The sequence below is a fragment of the Octodon degus genome, unplaced genomic scaffold (assembly GCF_000260255.1).
Source record: "Octodon degus isolate 3935 unplaced genomic scaffold, OctDeg1.0 scaffold00074, whole genome shotgun sequence".
Classification (NCBI taxonomy): Eukaryota; Metazoa; Chordata; class Mammalia; order Rodentia; family Octodontidae; genus Octodon; species Octodon degus.
Genome location: NW_004524650.1, coordinates 7,227,591 through 7,245,733, shown reverse-complemented (window position 1 = coordinate 7,245,733; position 18,143 = coordinate 7,227,591). Strand labels below are relative to the sequence as shown.

General features: G+C 39.9%; 1 protein-coding gene across 1 annotated transcript in view; it reads right to left on the bottom strand.

Annotated features, from left to right (window-relative positions):
- The window catches only part of Bcar3 (BCAR3, NSP family adaptor protein), a 121,032-nt gene that overhangs the window by 75,815 nt on the left and 27,074 nt on the right, over positions 1-18,143 (bottom strand). The window contains exon 3 of the mRNA XM_004635715.2: positions 3,378-3,417. Coding sequence (XP_004635772.1) covers positions 3,378-3,417 — 40 coding nt within the window. The remainder of the gene's footprint in view (positions 1-3,377; positions 3,418-18,143) is intronic.

Below are 18,143 nucleotides of genomic sequence, written 5' to 3'. Positions count from 1 at the left end.
CTCCAGGGCCATAATTAAGGACACAGAAACATGGAGGAATGAGATTCCAAAAATCCCTGGGCTCCTGTGGATCTGCTATTTACTTTCTGATCGCATTCAAATACCAAATTGAGCCTTAGAGGTTAGGTGCCTTTGGCAGGCCCAGCAGGAGGCAAGCCTGCTATACAGAACAAAAGACCCCACCACCCCAAGTCCTGAGATTTCTCAACTTGTACATTTCTTTCCATTCCACACTAGGAAGAACTTAGGTAACTAAACAACCCAGAAACTGGTCCTCCTTCAAGCCATATAAAATGTGCTGTAATACAAACCCTATGCAGGACACAGTATAAACTGAGCTGAACCAAATTTGACAGTCTTTTTCTCCCCGGCTGTCTCGCTGTAACACTGAATTCCTCACTGATCCCACTGGCTATGGGATCAGCCTTGGTCTCTCTGGGTACTGGGAAAGCATGTTTCAAAAGTCAGATGGGAAGTCAGCAGCATCTAAAGACAGATAGGGTGACCTGGCTGTCTGCTGTCTATTGGCCACACCAGGTGCTTGTGCTGCCCAGATAAGACTCAAGCAGGGATCAGACTGCTCTGCATTCTGGGGTCACAATAAATGGCTAAAAATTTGGCATCTTAACTGTTGCTTTTCAGGCCAATGACTCTTATAGGTCAGAAGTTCCTTTCATGGCGCAGCATGCTTCCCACAAAATGTCTACTTTTTTGCATGCTCAAAGGGAGTGAAGGGACAACAGCTTAAAGAAACAGATTAAAGTCAAAGAGCCAAACAACGCCCAAGTCTTCTACAGCTCTCTCACTTCTCTTCATGCAACTATAGCCCCTGTAGTCAGGAGGTGTCAGATGATACTGACTAATGGGCCTTCCTGGTACCATCAGCCAGGCCTAGAGGGCAACTAAGTCTGAGAAGTGTTTCATGACCTTGGATGGGCTCAAGAACTTTGACACAAAGGGTCTTTTGGGCCTTAAGGTCCAAAGCCTCTGTGAACATGCTTCTGGAGCATTACCGCCCATGGAAGCAAGAACAACATTCCATACTAGTCCAACGAATTCCCAAGCCATCCAGTCTAGACTGCAGGCAAAGGGAAAAAGAAATAAAAATTTGGGATACATTCAGAAGACTAAATGGGCAAATCATTTATAAGGTTATGATCAAGTTCAGCTCAGTTTTGGAGAAAAGAGAAACTCTTAAAATGTCTCAACAAGCCCTTGAAAAGAACATTAGAGCCACCCAAGAATAGTTCAAGCATATCTTACTACCTAGAGAAGGCAAGGAGAGCCGAAATAAATGGAAAATATCCAGTCACTGTATCTCCATCTCAGTCTATAGCTCATCTTACAACAATCAGTATCCACAGATGTAATACAGTAGCTGAGATAATATAAAAGCCCTCCTTATCCACAAGTGGCACCCTCCAGAACCCCCCATCAATGGCTGAAACCACACAGTGTCAAACCTTATGTACACTGTACTGTTTTTTCCTTATGTCCTGCAGTGAGTATCTCCACATAGTGCAGAGTTGATTTGTCCTTCCATGTTTTATGATGTGTTCTTCTGCTTTAAGAACATTATGTCATAAGATAAGGCTTACCTGAACACATGTGTTGTGATACCATGAGAGTTGATCTAACAGATAGCTACCAGCTGCTAATGGAAAGATAGCACATGCAGGATGGGTCCATTGGCCAAGGGGAGGATGCTTGTCCCAGGCACAGTGGACAGAACAGTGTGAGAGATTTCAAGATGTTACTCAGAAAAGTGTGCAATTTAAAATTCTAAAACTTTAGAATGTTCCATTTAATATTTTTGGACTGTGGCTGGCTGTAGGTAACTAAAACCACAGATAAGGGGGATTATTGAAATAAAATAGGCTAATCTAAAATTCTCTATATTTTGCTTTAGAATTCATTGCTAGAATTAGAAGGGATTTCACTTTTATAAAAATAAAAAAGGAACAGTTCCTGAAGTAAGGATTAGGGATATCCTTCCTGTATACAGCCTTACTAGGCCAGTGGGAAAAGACAGTCACTCTCTGAAATAAGAAGTGAAGTGCTTTCACAGGGCCGCTGTGACTTCCATGCTCACAATCACAAGGCACACTTTTTGTGCTATAGTCAAGACCAATTATAGGCTGTGAGTATTGGCCCCTAATGCTTGGCAGTGCATAAGCTACACAAAGACAAACGTAGCGCATCTAGGAGGGACGATGACACAGCACTCACGCAGCTCCGACCAGACTCTGGGGCAGTGGCTCTGCTGGTTTAGGGTTATTCGCTGCAGTAAAAGCACAGGTCAGACATTATTTAGGAATGAGAGAGAAGAAAAACAACATCTACCTCCACTGTAACATCTCTTTCATCTGTTGTCTGTCTAATGGAGGAAGAAAAGCCAGTTCTCTAGGGAAGGCATGGTATACAACAAAGAGAGGCCTCAGTGATCTGACCGAGGGATGCTGTTCTTGGAACAATAAAGACAGATTGTGGTTCCTGAGGAGAAAAGCCTAAATTCTGACACATGCCATGATTTCTCCTGGAAAATAACAATATATCTTGTCATAATCTAGGAGTGACAAATCAGACTTCTGTCTTCTGTGAAAGGTAACTGATTTAATTATAGCTCAAAATTAGATAAAATAAAGCAAACACAAATAATTCCCAAAAGGAGAGAGGACAGAGGGATAAAGTGAAGAACATCTCTTCATTCTGCTCAGAAGAAAAACATTGCTTATTTACAAGTGTTGACTCTCAGCCCCACTGGGAAATAATGAATTATTTCTGGCCTCAGATTAGCTGCTGAATAAAATGCAGCCATTAGAAAGGCATCTCATAAAACCTCACCGAGCCTTCAGTGCACCACCAAAGGTAAACACAGGCCCACAATTCTGCATCTACCAAAATCTAAAAAACTCCAAAAACCAGAAGAAATAACTCATCTTGCAGCAAAATTAATTGAACCTCATTTGGTAGCAAAATGTGAACTGAACTACATAAAATCATTGGTCATGCATTTTAATTCCTCTTGGTATGAATATTCTTACATGTCACTGACAAAATAAGTATGATTATGAGACACCAACCCCAGACTTCTTTGGAATTAACTACGTGAGCCATACCATTCTTTTTTTTTTTAAAAAAATCTCTGCTGAATTTTAAAACACGTCTGGCCTATGTAAGGGGAATATGGCTGTAGACCTACAATAGACACGAGACCCAAAGGTTTGTCAAAGGTCTGAATGAGTCATATTTCCTCCAGTTGTTGTAATCCAGCCAGATTTCTACATGTCAGACTATAGCATTATTTGGCAACACTGATAGAAAGGGGAAATCTATTATACAAGGTTACAAGGACATGTTAAATCCTGGTTTCCTACCTTCACATATTCCAGAGTTGGATCCAGAAGATGTGGATCTCTAAAAAGAAAAAACAGAGATATGAGAACAATTGGGAACAACACATTCTTATATAGAATAAACTGTGAACAACATTACTCTCTGCCTATTGATTTAAGTTATTAAGCTGGGCCCTTGCTTCTGAGACTACACTCACAAAAGACAGATCTGGAAGTCTCAACACAGAGGCAGATTATTTTCATGGGGGTGGGAGAGTAACAATAATAATACCATGACCTCAGTCTAGAAGTTCTGCATGCTTTCCTGTCAAATTCAGGCTGGAGAATATTAGATTACTTATGTGTGGCAATTCCAGGCTCACTCTAACATGAAAACTAGCCTCAAAGTTTGGTGCAAGGAGCTCCAAGGGAGGCAAAGGTGAGAGCAGGCCTGGACTGGACGCCAGAACACATAGCCCTCGCATCATCCTGGTCAATCCCCAACAGCAGTTGTGCTGGGCACCCTCTGATAGCAGAGTGAGGCCTCAGGCAGGTTGAGTGGCTTGCCCTGAGTGGACAGTATGTTGGTGATGGAGGAAAGGGAGCCGTATACCCGGTTGTGCTTTTCAGCCACATTGTTCTCATCATGGGATGTTGCCCACCCACTTCTGGTGTAAACCTGGGCAATTCATCCTAGTTATCTTTGTTGCTCAGTGTTCTTCCCATCTAGGTAGGGTGTGCTCTCATGCCTGCTATAAAAATACATTAGAATTAGACAATTATAAGTACACAGCAGTGGGTGGTACTGAAGTAGTAACTTATTACAGAAGATGGAAAGACGTGACAAGACAATAGAAGATGGGGAGACATGACAGCTATGTTGTCAGTGCTGGCAGAATTACAGTGGCATCCCCACGATGTGGAGAGATAGCTGCTGTCAGAGACTTCAACTTCAAAAAGCTCAACACGTGCCCTACAGAAATGAGACCACTTAAAAAGGAGTGAACTTCTCTAAAGCCTGAAAGGCTAGACTCTGAAATAGGAAGGAGATATCTTAGCATAGCCATTGATTCAAAGGCCATGTGCATCAGAAACCAGAGAACACACAGGCAAGCAATGTGCTGGGCGGGTGAGCTTACTCTCCAGCCTGCTGGTGTGGGCTACTTCCTGGGCTGTCAGAGATTGCAGCACTCTTCTCCTGAACAAGAACCCGAAGGCCACTGTCCTCTGAGTCCATAGGTCAGGCTCACAAATATCTCATGGTAGGAATGACTCAACACATCCCTTTGCCCAGGCTGGATTTTCACAGTTGCACACAGCACGCATGCGCTCAGGCCTGGTGGAGCCTGAGACCTCCCTCTGCATGCAAAGCAATGCATCTCTTTGTAGGGTTGAAGGGTCCCCAAAGGGCTTAAATTCATAGTCCCTGGGTACATTCTCATCAGTGGGGTAGGAATCTGCTTCTCAAAGTTTTCACAGGAGGCAAACTGGGACAGGTCAGTCCACCACTTGAATCAGTCTACTGTGACCTGCGACGGGCACCTCCATTGCAGGCCTCTACTTACTGGCTCAGTGTGGCAGCCTGGACAGTGTGCTGATTTCATGAGGCTTGGTTCTGTAGAACAGGCCGGTCAGTACTAAAAACTGTGAGCAGTGTTTCAGCTTTATCCTTTAAACCTCCAGAACTTGGTTTTCTACTGAGTTAACCTTTTGGGCTTCAGGCCCAGTCTTTCGGCCTTGAGAGTACAGAAAAATATTGTAGCCACTGAAATGGTGTTAATATCATCATCTTGGTATTTCTGTTTTTAGGAATATTTTAAAATGTATTTTATGTACACATATCTATGCTTAATGCATGGATAAAATGTATTGGTATGTATTATCTAAATTGACGGTTCTTAAACTTTTTGGTCTCAGGATCTGTAACACTAAATGATCAAGAACCCAAAAGACCCTTGGTCCATGGAGGTACTATCCCTTGATTACATAGGTCTAGTTAATTTCTACTGTTGGTATTAGAAATCAAAACAGAAATTTTCACAATCTGTTAAACATTTTAAATAATTCATTATATTTACATAAAACTTACTAAAAGAGGTGTATTTTTGCCACAAAAATCCCGTGAGCACAATTTCTCTGATTTTTTTTCTTTGTAAATCTTTTTCATGACTGGCTCAGTAAAAGTTGAATTCTCCTGTCTACTGTACTCAATTTTTTTATGTAATATGATCTGGTTGAAATGAGCAAAGTTCTTCCTCACACAGATATAAATTATAAAAAAGAGGGTTGTTTTAATAGACTTCCAGGTAATTATGAATATTCTGATTTGATATCATACCAAAATAAAAAGTTGTAGCTTCTGTTTTTTTTTTTTTTTTAACTTATGTATTTGTTACAGGGTCTCAATATGCAGCTCAGACTCATAGTGATCCTCCTGTTTCAGTCTCCCCTGGGCTGGTATTACAGGGATATGGCACCACTCCTGGTTTTGGGGGTCAGCTCAGCATGTGGTACCTTGGATAGAATCCTGGTTCTTGTGCTTGCCAGGCAGGCCCTTTTGCAGCTCAGCTATCTTCCTGACCCTAAAAGTGGCAGCTTCTTTTTTTTTTTTTTTTGGCAGAACTGGGGATTGAACTCAGGCCCTTGCGCTTGCCAGGGAAGCACTTATTCCACTGAGTCATCTCCCCAGTCCCAAAGTGGTAGCTTCTTAAAGTTTAAGTTTTAATATAGAATTTGAAATTTTGTCCCTCCATCTCTCTTTTCCTCTTGGGGCCCAAACACAGGGCTCCCAGCAAACTAGCAAAGTTCTCTGCCACTGAACTAGATACCCAGCATTTAAAATTCCATTTTGGAGATAGGGTCTCTAAGTTTCCCAGGCTGAACTCTAATTTGTGATCCTCCTGCTTCAGCCACCCAATTAGCTGAAATTATTCATATGGATGACCATGTTTTACTTGAAAGTATGTGTTTTATTCTTGGACTTTGAATGATCCTCTATCCATGTGTGATTCTTTAACTACTCTTCTGGCACATACTGGTTTTCTGAGGTATGTAAATCTTCCAGATTTGATGCATTTCAACATATTTTTTAAAATTTTGGGCACAGCATTTACCTAGCACACATGTAGCTATAATACCAAAAGCAAGCTCCAATCCCCAAAGCCAACCTCCCCTCCCAAAAAAGCAAACCAAAAATACACCTCTCATATTTATTAATATCACCACTGATCTAAGTAAAAAAAAGTTATTAAATATCAGAAACTGTCAAGTTCATGGTAGAGAATAAGATTTTCCAAAATTCTGAATTTTGCTTTTCATGGGCAACTGTTGCATATCCTTGAGCTTCATTTTATTCATTTTTGGGGAAATGATCTGCCAAATACCAAGATCATATAGACAGGATTTGTGAATTAAACTCTTAAAAAAAAAACTACTTTAAAAGAGTACTGTTCTGGGCTTTCACAGAGAGCAAATTGGTCAAGCAATGGCTGTGACTCATCCAGATGGCTAACACTGGCAAAAGATCTATAAACTGCTGTACATGGTTTCAGGATAAATCCTGAGGGGATTTGACTGACCTTGTCAGATACAAAAGTTACATTTTTAGTTATATAGGTCTTGCTTTAACTTGGTCTTAAACATCCAGCAGAAAAGTATACCATGAGGTATAAAAAAGTAAAGCCATATTAAAATGCTGAGCTGCAAAAGGCTCAAATCAACAACTTCTGACATTGCCAGTTCTGCTGATAACTCACTACTATTATGGACTATTGGATTATATTGGGTTATTTTGCTGAATTCATGCACTTACAATAATTGAGTGACAATGGAACACCCATCTCTGACAAAACAAAACCAAAAGGGGGTGTATAAATGAAGGAGCATTATGCAGTGAAAAAAATATATATCTGTAAATACAAAATAGGATAGATATACAGCTACTTTCTCTTAGTTCAATGAGAAGATTTGCACTAATAGTGTTTAGACAAGATCTCATGTCTGCATCTGGTACTACAAATAACCACTACAAAGACAACAATATGCAATGTATCAATTATTGTAACTGTTCTACTAACCTGTTTTGAAACTGTCTCATTGTAATTTCTTTCTCATTAAAATTGATTAAAAATAAAATTCAAAAAAAGTACTGTTCATGTCATAATTTTAGAAATTTTATTTGGAATTGTGCCTCTCCCTCCAGATTTAGCTATGAAATCCTTTTCCATTCACCTGAAAGCTGAACCCCTCCCCTCTTTCTTTTGAAATGTACATGAAAACTACAGAGATAGTATGAATGCTAAGCCTTACCCTCTCTCAGGAAGCAGGGTGAATCCTGTGTCCCCACTCAGTGATAGCTATTTTCTGTCTTGTTTCAGTAAATATGAAAGATGTTTAAGACTTGAGATTTAATAAAATAAAATTACAATTGTTAAAGATTAAAAAATAATTAATCTTTCTCTTACTTTTTTGGTAGACACTAAGCAAAGCTAATTTAAAGACAAAAATGCTGAGAACCTTGTTTTTATACCGCCATTGCAAATGTCAGTACACTGAAAAAGGTAACTAATATCTTTGCAATGTTATTTACAGGTTAGGTCTTACAGAACCCCTGAAAGGGGATCAGGGACTCCCAGGAACACACTTTGAGAACTGTCATTCTAAATAAATAATGGCTGCAGGCTCAGATATTTTTATCAATAGGTATGCAATGTAGGTATCCAAAAGCTCCAACTACAAAATCAAAAGTAAGTAAATTGGGTTACAGCAAGCCAGAAAGTTTCTACACCACAAAGCATACAATCAACAAAATGGAATAGTAATTCATGGGAAGGGGAAAATATGTACAAACCACATTATCTGATAAAGCATTAATATCCAAAATATATAAAGAACTCATATGACTCAGTTGTAGGAAAATGGACAATCTGCTTGAAAAACAGCTGAAGGACTCATTTAGACATTTCTTCAAAGAAAACACAAGAAAGGCCAACAGGTACACAAAAAGGTGCTCAGCATGATTGATTAGTCATCAGAGAAATCAGAGAAAAGAACTATGAAATACTACTCCACATAGATAGGATAGCTATTCTCAAAGAGTAAAAAATAGTGGCAAGTGTGTAAAGGTGTACACTGTTGGTGGGAATGTAAGTTGGTATAACTATTATGGCAAATGGAGGCTTCTAAAGAAATTTAAAACAGAACTACCATAGGGCCCAGCAATCCATCCTCTGGGGGCATGTAACCAGATATGTGTATTCCTTTGTTTACAGTAGCTTTATTTATAATACATGATATATAGAGACAATGTAAGAATGCATGGATAAAGAAATTGTGATATCTATCTCACATACATATCTATATGCAATGGGATCTTATTCAATTCGGTAAAAAGAGAAGATCTTGCCATTTTCCACACATGGATAAGACTTGACCCAGACACAGAAAGAAAATTATGTCACAATTTCACATTTTTCTGGCATCTAAAAAGCTCAAATATATAAGACAGAGGCAAAACAGTGATTACTAAGATTTGCTGTAGGGGGTGTGGAGACAAAGGTCAGAGGACAAAAAGTAGCACATGTATAGAATGAGTAGATCTGGAGAGCCTACGTACACCAAGCTTATAGATAATAAGATCACACTGTATTTGGTATTCACATCAAATGAGTAGATTTTACCTATCCTTGTCCCCAAAACAAAAACATGGGTAACTATGTGAGATGATAGATACGTTAATGCTGTACTATAGTATCCCATAATGTCATATTGTATACCGTAAATATACAAAATGAAAATTATTTTTAAGGGCCCAGAGAAAGGTTCAGTAGGATAAGTGCTTCCCTGGCAAGTGCAAGGGTCTGAGTTCAATCCCCGGTTCCACCAAAAAAAGAAAAAGAAAAAGAAAATTATTTTTAAAAAAGTTCAATTGATACTTTAGTGACCCTTTCCTTATGGTATCTATCATTTTTCTTCACCTCTTATTGATGACTCGTTCACACAGCAAGGGTACATGATTTGGTACAAATATGCTTGCAATTGGTCCTTTAAAAATCTTACCTGTTATTGAATGATGCACCATTTATAGCATGTCATTTCCTCACCACCTTGAAGACTTATTCTCACTGTACTTTCATTTACTTGAGTTTCACTTTCGACACCTGTGACACACATCACACAATACCTTTTGCATTCAACAGAATCTGTTAGTGTCCCTAGAACTCTTTAAAAATAATCACAAACTCAGCAAATACCACGGAAGGAAACATCATGCAAGACAATCGCCAAACCTGTGGATGGGGCCATGTACAGCTTTGTCCTACTTACTTACAATATCCCTTAGTTGGGATTTACTAAGGAAAAGGTTTCCCATCCTGAACTAATAATTTGACATTTTAATTATGTAGAAAAGAGAACCTCAAACAAATGCTTTTCAAGAATAACCTAGCCAGGCATGAGAGTGGGCATCTTCAGACACCTGGGAGGTTAAGGTAATAAGACCTCAAGTTTGAAATCAGCCTGTGATATATAGTAAGAGCGTATTTAAAAAAAAAAAAAGACATACCCTATACTTGACTAGTGGTATAGTGCATAGTGCAAGAATAAATAATATCTTGGTTCATGAACACTTCTGTTTGCAAACAATTTGGTTCACAAACAAGAGTAGTTAGCAAGATTTTGTTTGCTTCCATTTGAAAACTCATCAGGTGACAAACATGGCCATAGTCATCTTCCCGCACAAACACAAATGCAGTCCAAAAACTGTAAAACAAATTAAGTTAATAAGCTAAAGTGACCCTTTTATGTTCTCTAGAAGACAAGAAATACAATGAAAATACAAGAGGGTGGTCTCACTGAGGCAGGGCGAAGGTACAGATTCCCCAGCTTCCAGGTGATCTCATCTCTGGGGGGAACACTACAACCAGCATGCCTTGGCACCCACTAAGGCACAGGGCCTGGCCAGTGGTGCTCCCTTTCCAGGACAGTGTAGGGCTGATACTGACTAAGGACTAGACCAGGTAGTGTTCATGTGCATCACTGGAGACAAGTGCCAAGAAACTTCAGTTTTCAGAAAGTGAACGGAAAAGAATTTTACACACCCAGATCTGGAGAAGAGGGAAGATCATAGGCAACATGTGTTCCACCTAAAAACAAAGCTATAATCATCAAGCATGGCATTATTAAGCCTGAACAACTTATAGGAAACCTAAGTTGTTTATTGTTTATTAAGGTAGGTAAGTTTCAAAATGAACAAACAGCATCCCACCAAAAACAGAAAATGAAGCCCTGGATCATGCACATAGGTCCTTATGGGCAGATGAAGTCCCTCAACTTAGCTCCACTGCTAGTCACACTGATGCTTTTAGGGCACAGAGGTCACTAGTGAATAAAGAAAAGCCAGCTTTGGGACAGGCTGTCTGGCTGAGGGTCACATGCATAGGCTATGAACGATGTGAACCTGGGCCCAGTTCACTGTGTGAACACAACTCCACTAGGTGTAAGTTTGTCTGTAACATGGTAATAACACTACTACCTGCATCATGACACCGTTGTGGAGACTGAATGAAGGTGAAATCAGGATAAGTAACATACCAGCCTATAAATGCTGTAAGAGGGGGCTGTGTGTTAAATCATGTTCGTCAGATCCTGTGCCTCCCCACTAAAAATAGTTTAGGTAAAAGGCAACATCTAACAAGATGAAGTAAAATAGAGATAGATGTTAAGCTTCTAATTTTAAAATTACACTTGTGCAAATAGAAGGTAGAAAAGATGTAAACAAACTTCAGTCAACCAAACTTAACTGTGACATAGCAGCAAGAAGTTATTGAAGATGCTGCTGGGATGCCAAGTTACACTGACAGAAGATCAGCATCCAGAATGGAAGCAAGTAAAAGCCACTTTTGGAAATATTCACTTAGACATTAAAGGTGAATAAAATGAAAATAAATACAATATTGGCTCACCAGGAAAGACCCAGAAAATCAGGAACCATAAGGAGGGAGTGGGCTCGTAAATATAGCGCTGGTAAGAATTGAACACCTTCAAGAGAAGGTGGACGTAGATACAGACACTTACTGGCTTCAGGCCTCATCCTCTTAAGGCAGGACTTAAGTGGACCAGTTGGGGAAGCTGGACAGGGATGGAAGTGGAGCTACAGGGAGACTTTAGGCTCACATAAGGAAGTACCAGCAAATTTGGCTTTTGGGAGTACTAGCTGAAGGACCCAATTAGAAGGATAGCTGAGCATCAACAGAGACTGTGAAAAGACACAGATAAATAAGCACCGCTAGGGTCTCACCCTTGTCCCCCTGTGAAAGGTCAAGTCAAGAGAAGTCACACTGGATTCAGTAAGCCTAAGCAAACCTTCCCAGCTGTAACAGGATGAGGGAGGCTGTGGGAGATATCAATCCCTCATGTTTCTTTCTGTCCACTAAAGAAAGAAACTCAGCCAAATCACTTGGATAACTTTCTGAGAAGACATTTGGCACTCCACATGGAATTATTTTCCTTTTCCTCTTTGAAAGACCTGGAGAGCAGAGAAAAGGATAAAACCAAAGTCCCTCTTGGCCCTGTCCAGGTGAACTCTGCAAGGCCTGCTGAGGGAGCCCATCCATCCTGTTCTCAGGGCAGATCTTGGCAAGAGGACTTGGGAGTCTTTCCTTGTCCTTTTCAGAAGATAGGGGAAGGAATGAAGGAGAGCCATAAAGCCCAGTTAGTGTATTACAAATTCAAATGCTTTTAAAACCAATGCCTTGAGCCAAGTTTAACTGATACATAAATGCAGATGGCTGTGTGCCCTCCCTTCTTAGCCAGCTCAGGAGAAGGGAGACAGTCGTCTCACACACTCTTCCCAGTGAGCCAGAAAGTACAGCAGTTGGCTTGAGGTCTCTCCCTCCAACTTGAAATAGAATAGCCAATTATTCATACAAGACTACAGCACAGTCCTTGAACCACATATTTACATTCTCCAAGAGAGATCGCCAGAAAACAAACAGAAAAACTTGGCAATATAAATGAAAAATGTTTTTAAAGTAATTGTTTCTTTTTTGGCTTATGCCAATTGTGAATCCCCACCCATGACTCCACAGTGTGAGAAAGGGCGCCGACAGGCACCATGGTCCCCCTAGTGGGCTGGCCTGCTGCCTCCTGTGATGGCAACATGGGAGGCAGCAGCATGAAACCCAACTCTCTATTGTTTATTTTTAAGTTTACTAAGTTTCAAATAACTTTACTGTGTCTACTCTGTGAAGTCATTCTTTTCCAATGTCCCACTTTTTAAAGTTCAAATTCTCGGCAACTATAGGTGAGAGTTACAGAAATGAAACATTTAGTAGTTTCTCATCAGTAACAACACTGATAATTTCCTTCCTCAACAAGGACTCTGACCTATGAGTGTTTGCTATTTTGAGTTAAAGAGATTCTCCTCTTAAGTAAGATATCATTACTGGAGACCTTTTCCAAGTGGTTGGGGAATACATTTTCTAAGTCTGTCTTAAATTACAGAATGTCTTAGATGAATCACTGTTTACTTCTTTAAATATAGAGTAAATTAGTGGCAAACAGTGTTGCCAAACAAATGTCTTTTAAAATATAACAACAAAAAAGGAATCCTTTGCAGTAAGATCAGTATTTCATGCACTGGAGGAATGTAAGAGATCCAATTATTCTAGCCTGAGCAGGATAAAGGCTTCCCTTAAGCCACGTATACCAGTAACAGCAGAGTTGGTACACCACTGTGAGCACATGGTATGGCTGGCATCCAGTCAATGCATAGATACTTACTTGTATTTACATAGGTCTGTCCCTCTAAACGACAACTCCACAAGAATAATAATATGTCTACTGCATGCCAAGCACTTCCCACAGTTCCTGCAAAAGCACCTGCAGAATGCAACACACGAGGCAAGGTGATAGAAACACAGAAACTAGAGTCAAATCCTTGCTTCCAGATAGGTGAAAAGCAAGAGGGAAAAAGAGATCAGAGGACCCAACTCAGCTTGCTCCAGTTAGTGAGAGGGATCAGTGGTAGGGAAAAGCTGGGAGGGCCCTTCAGACAACACTTGAGGTAAGTTTTAAGGCACAAGTAGGACTTGTTCTGACTGAGTAGACATGGGTGGGTGGGATGATAAAACACTCCAATGAGGGGCTGGAGAGATGGCTCAGTGGTCTAAAGCACCTATTTGAAACAAGCTTGGCAAAGCACAGGGACCGCGGTTCGATCCCCAGCACCACATGCCAGCCAGACCCGCCCCCTGGTGGGCTGAGGTGGCCACACACACACACAATAAATAAATATAATAAATAAAAAAAAAATAAATAAAAAATAAAAACATTTAAAAAAAAACAAACAAAACACTCCAATGAGAGAAGTATGGGCAGGGACATGGGGCTTGAGGCAGCATGGCACATTTGGAGAAGCACAAGCTGTTGAAGAATTAATACTCCTCAGCCCAGCTACCACACCTCTTGCTGGTCATCTGTAAAACTCTCCTCTGCTGCTCACCAACTCTCCACATAGCAGCAGAACGATCCTTACTCAGATCATGTCCCTCCACTACTTGGGTTCCTGGGTCTGCTCCCACTTCATCAGGATAAAATCTTCTATGACATTGTGGCCCATGAGCCTGGTTGACAAGACACCAGCCATTCTCAAGGAGGTAGCAGAATTCAAAACACAGCTCCCAGAATCCTTCTTCCTGGATACTCAAACAAATACTAATCTAGATACTGCTGTGAAGGAATTTTGCAGGTGGAATGAAGGTCTTACTAGGCACAGTTGTAACTGGGGCCAACCAGGGCAACCCAGTGACGTCTTAGCTCAAAAAAAAAAAAAAAAAAAAAAGGAATTAATGTCCCAAGTTAGATCACATTGCACTACCATGATACCCCCATGGCCCCTATGAGGGATAGTTGAGGTGAGGGGCCCTGCTTTTATGACAGGGCCTGTGGCAGAGATCTACAAATGATCTGTAGGAGATGGAAGCCAACAGCCAGAAACAAACATCAGTTCTGCCTGAAAGGAGCTGAACTCAACCAAGAACCTGAAAAAAATGTGGAAGCACATTCGCCACAGAGTCATAGATAAGAAGGCAGCTGGCTGACAACTTGATTGTGATACCCTGAACCCAGACCCCAGCCGAGCTACACCAGATTTTCAATCTATAGAAACTGGGAAGTAATAAATGAGTGTGAGGTCATCAAGTTTTGTTACTCAGCCAAAGAAATTAATATTCTTATTGTCTCATCTCAGCCTTTTTCCATTGCTCCAACAGGCCAAGCCTGCTTCTACCTGTGTGCCTGGGTACTGCCTGTTCATTTGCCCTGAATACCCTCCCCACAGATACCTGCAGGCCCATTCCCTCCCAGGATTCAGACCTCTGTTCAGCTATCTCTTTAGAAGCCTTCCTTAACCTCCTAAGTCAACATTGCCACTGTCTTCTGTCCCCTTTTCTGGCTTTTCTGTCTTTTATACTATCTGATATTAGAAGTTACTTGCTGTTATGGTTTGTGTCTGGCTGTCCCCCAAAGCTTCATGCAGTCTGGGATGTCTTCTAGAGTTTGTGATTAATTCTTGATCCAATGCTGGGATTATGGGTGTGAGTGCTACACTTGCCCTGGGGTGGGTGATCTGTATTACAACTTAAGGAAGGGAAAGAGGCTAGCTAGCTGCCACAGCTGCAGCTCTTCCCTTTTGCCCTATGCCTCTTTCCGCCACCTTGAAGGGCCGCCCTCCGCTATGCGCTGCTCTGCCTTGGAGCCAGCCAAGTATGGGCTGAAACCTCCACCAACTGAGCTAAGTAAACCTTTCCTTCCTTAATTTTGGGTGTTGGGTATTTTGTCCTAGCAACAAAAGAAAAGTAAATAAGACACTTGCTCAGGGTCTCTATTGGAATATAATCTTCCAAAAGTGGGATTTTGTCTTCTTTTTTCACCTTGACACTTGGTGTACAGAAGTTGCCCAGTAAAGCAGCAGCTGGAATAATGGGAAAGCAACTACCAGAAGCACAGGGTGAGGAGACAAAGAGGGGTGAAGCCTGCAACTAAAGACACTCATGAAAGAGGACTTCTAGAACAGCTTTAGAATGTGGCAAGGACAAGGAAATAAATTTACATGAAGCAAGGGAGAGTATTTTTGAGGTGGATTAATGACAGCATATCTTACTACAATACATCGAGTATTTTCAGTCACATCAAGTCCACTGTTAAAGTTACAAGAAATGGAAATTCTCAAGATATACACATAATATACAAAAGAGATATGGAACTCAAAAACAACCGAAGAGCACAAAGCATCATCAACAACAAAAGGAAGGCAGGGGAAGTGGGAAGGATCCATCTAAGAGAGCAGCTCACCTGCCCTGCCCTGCTGAGCCTGAACTTCACAGTAGGTCCATCTCACCTAAAGGATGTGCTGGAACCAAACAAAGCACACTTAGCCAGGGGGACTAAAATGAAATCGTTTCCATCACAAATGCTGATGGAAAAAAATAAAGGTGGTAATAATAGTCCCATCGAGTGACTTGTCACCACCTGTCAGCTTCATGATGAATGGGATTCAAATCACCATTATCTTCTTTGGCAGAGGAATCCAAAACTGACAAATAAAAGGATCTGGGTTGGTAGTGCCCATTAGTAAAAGAACAAGGTAAACCCTTTTTGGAGGAAATTTTTCTCAATAAAATGTTGCTCAAGATATCTATAAATTTAATTAAATATAATTTTTTTTTCTGAAACAATCACATAGACTAGAAAACAAACCTTAGTAAACGAAAGTCAGGAGAAGTAACAATAGACTGAGATTTCCCAAAGACTTAAAATTAGAATATCAGGTTTAAGCTATAAAAATAACAGTGTATGATACAGTTCTTTTTTCAGTTCTGAAGATTGAACCCTGTGCCTTTGCACTGAGCAACAACTCCAGACCCTCTTTTAAATTTTTTTTTAAATTTTGAATGCTAAGTCACTAAGCTGCCCAGTCTGAAAAATCTCTCTCTCAGATTCCCAGAGATGATACAATTTTTAAAAAGGTGAATTCAAAAGTGATCTAAGAATACACAGGTAGATATAAAAATAACATTCAATAATTTTTAAAGTAAAAAATTAAGACTCAATGGTTAGATTAAATAACATGATCACAGAAAATTTTTATCAATTTCTGATTAAGATAAAGAAATTGCACATAACATATTACAAAGAAAAAAGGCAATGGGAAATATAAAAGAAACTCTGAAAGTAATATGTAAGTACATTTAACCGGAGTACTAGATAGCAACAATTGAGAGAAAAGGTAAAAACAATAAACCAAGAAATAATGATGGGAAGGGAGTCTTCAAAACTAATGAAAGATACCAATCCTTGGATTCAGGCTTCCCCCTGAATCACAAAACAAAATAAACAAAAATAAACCCTCACCTATACACACTATAATGAAATTACAGACCACCAAAGGCTAGGAGATCTTGCTAGGCAAATGACAAAAGTATATTGCCTTCCAATTGACAACAATTAGATTGATAGATTTTCATCAGCCAAAAGTGAAAAGTGAAATGCTGAAGATTTTGTGCCCAGCAAAACTATCAAGTGGACAAAGGCAATTTTATACAACAAAAAAACAACATCCTTCAGGAAGAAGGGGAAGGATGGTATAACAAAGCCTAAAATCCAGTGAATAATGGACAAAACCAACCAACCAACCAAAAACCAACCAACCAAACAAACAATCAAACAGAAAACCTGGCAAACATGTAGGTAGCCCCAAACTAGCTCTTACACTATAGAGCAAGATGAACTTCTCCTTTGCAGAGTTTAAAACTTCTTCATGCACATTAGAATGGCTACTATCAAGATAAAGCATGAACAAAAAAAGTTGGTGAAGATATGGAACACCTGGAGCACTCTGTGCACAGGTGGCAGGAATATAAAATGGTGCAGCTGCAATGAAAAGCAGTATAAGGCCCAGGGAGATAGCTCAGTAGAATAAGCACTTGCGTCAGTGAAGACTTAGGACATAGGCGAACCTGTGCTGTAACATCATGTGACTCAGTTGTGTCCCAAATTTTCTACTCAAGGAGATTACGGGGCCACAGAGGAAAATGATTGATGATGCAGAGTGTGCCTAAGGAGAGTCACATGGAGAGAAAACATTCTCTCAGGCTTTCACAGAGAGCAAATTGGTTAGTCAGGCAATAGCTGTGACTCATTCACATGGCTGACACTCACAAAGGATCTACAAACTGCTGTACAGGGTTTCAGGGTAAATCCTGAGGGGATTTGACTTATTATCAGATACAAAAGTTACATTTCTTGTTATATAGGTCTTGCTTTATCTTGGTCTTAACCATCCAACTGAAAAGTATAAAAACAATGCATAAAAAGTAAAGCCATATTAATATGTTGAACTGTAAAAGGCTCAAGTCAGCAACTTCTGACATTGCCAGTCTTATGGAAAACCCACTACTATTATGACTACTGGACTATATTGGAATATTTTGCTGAATTCACACACCTACAATATTTAAATGACAATGGAATACCCTTCTCTGACAAAACTAAACAAAAAAGGGAGATACAAATGAACGACCGTTTTGAATCTGTATATTCAAAATAGGATAGATATACAGCTGAATTCTCTTAATTAAATGAATAGAGAGATTTGTTCTAATAGTATTTATGGACAGGATATCATGTGTGTATCTTGTACAATGAATAACCAACTAAGACAACAATATGCAATGTATTAATTATTGAAGCTGTGCTAGTAATTGGTTTTGAAACTGTCTCATTGTTATTTGTTTCTCAATAAAATTATTT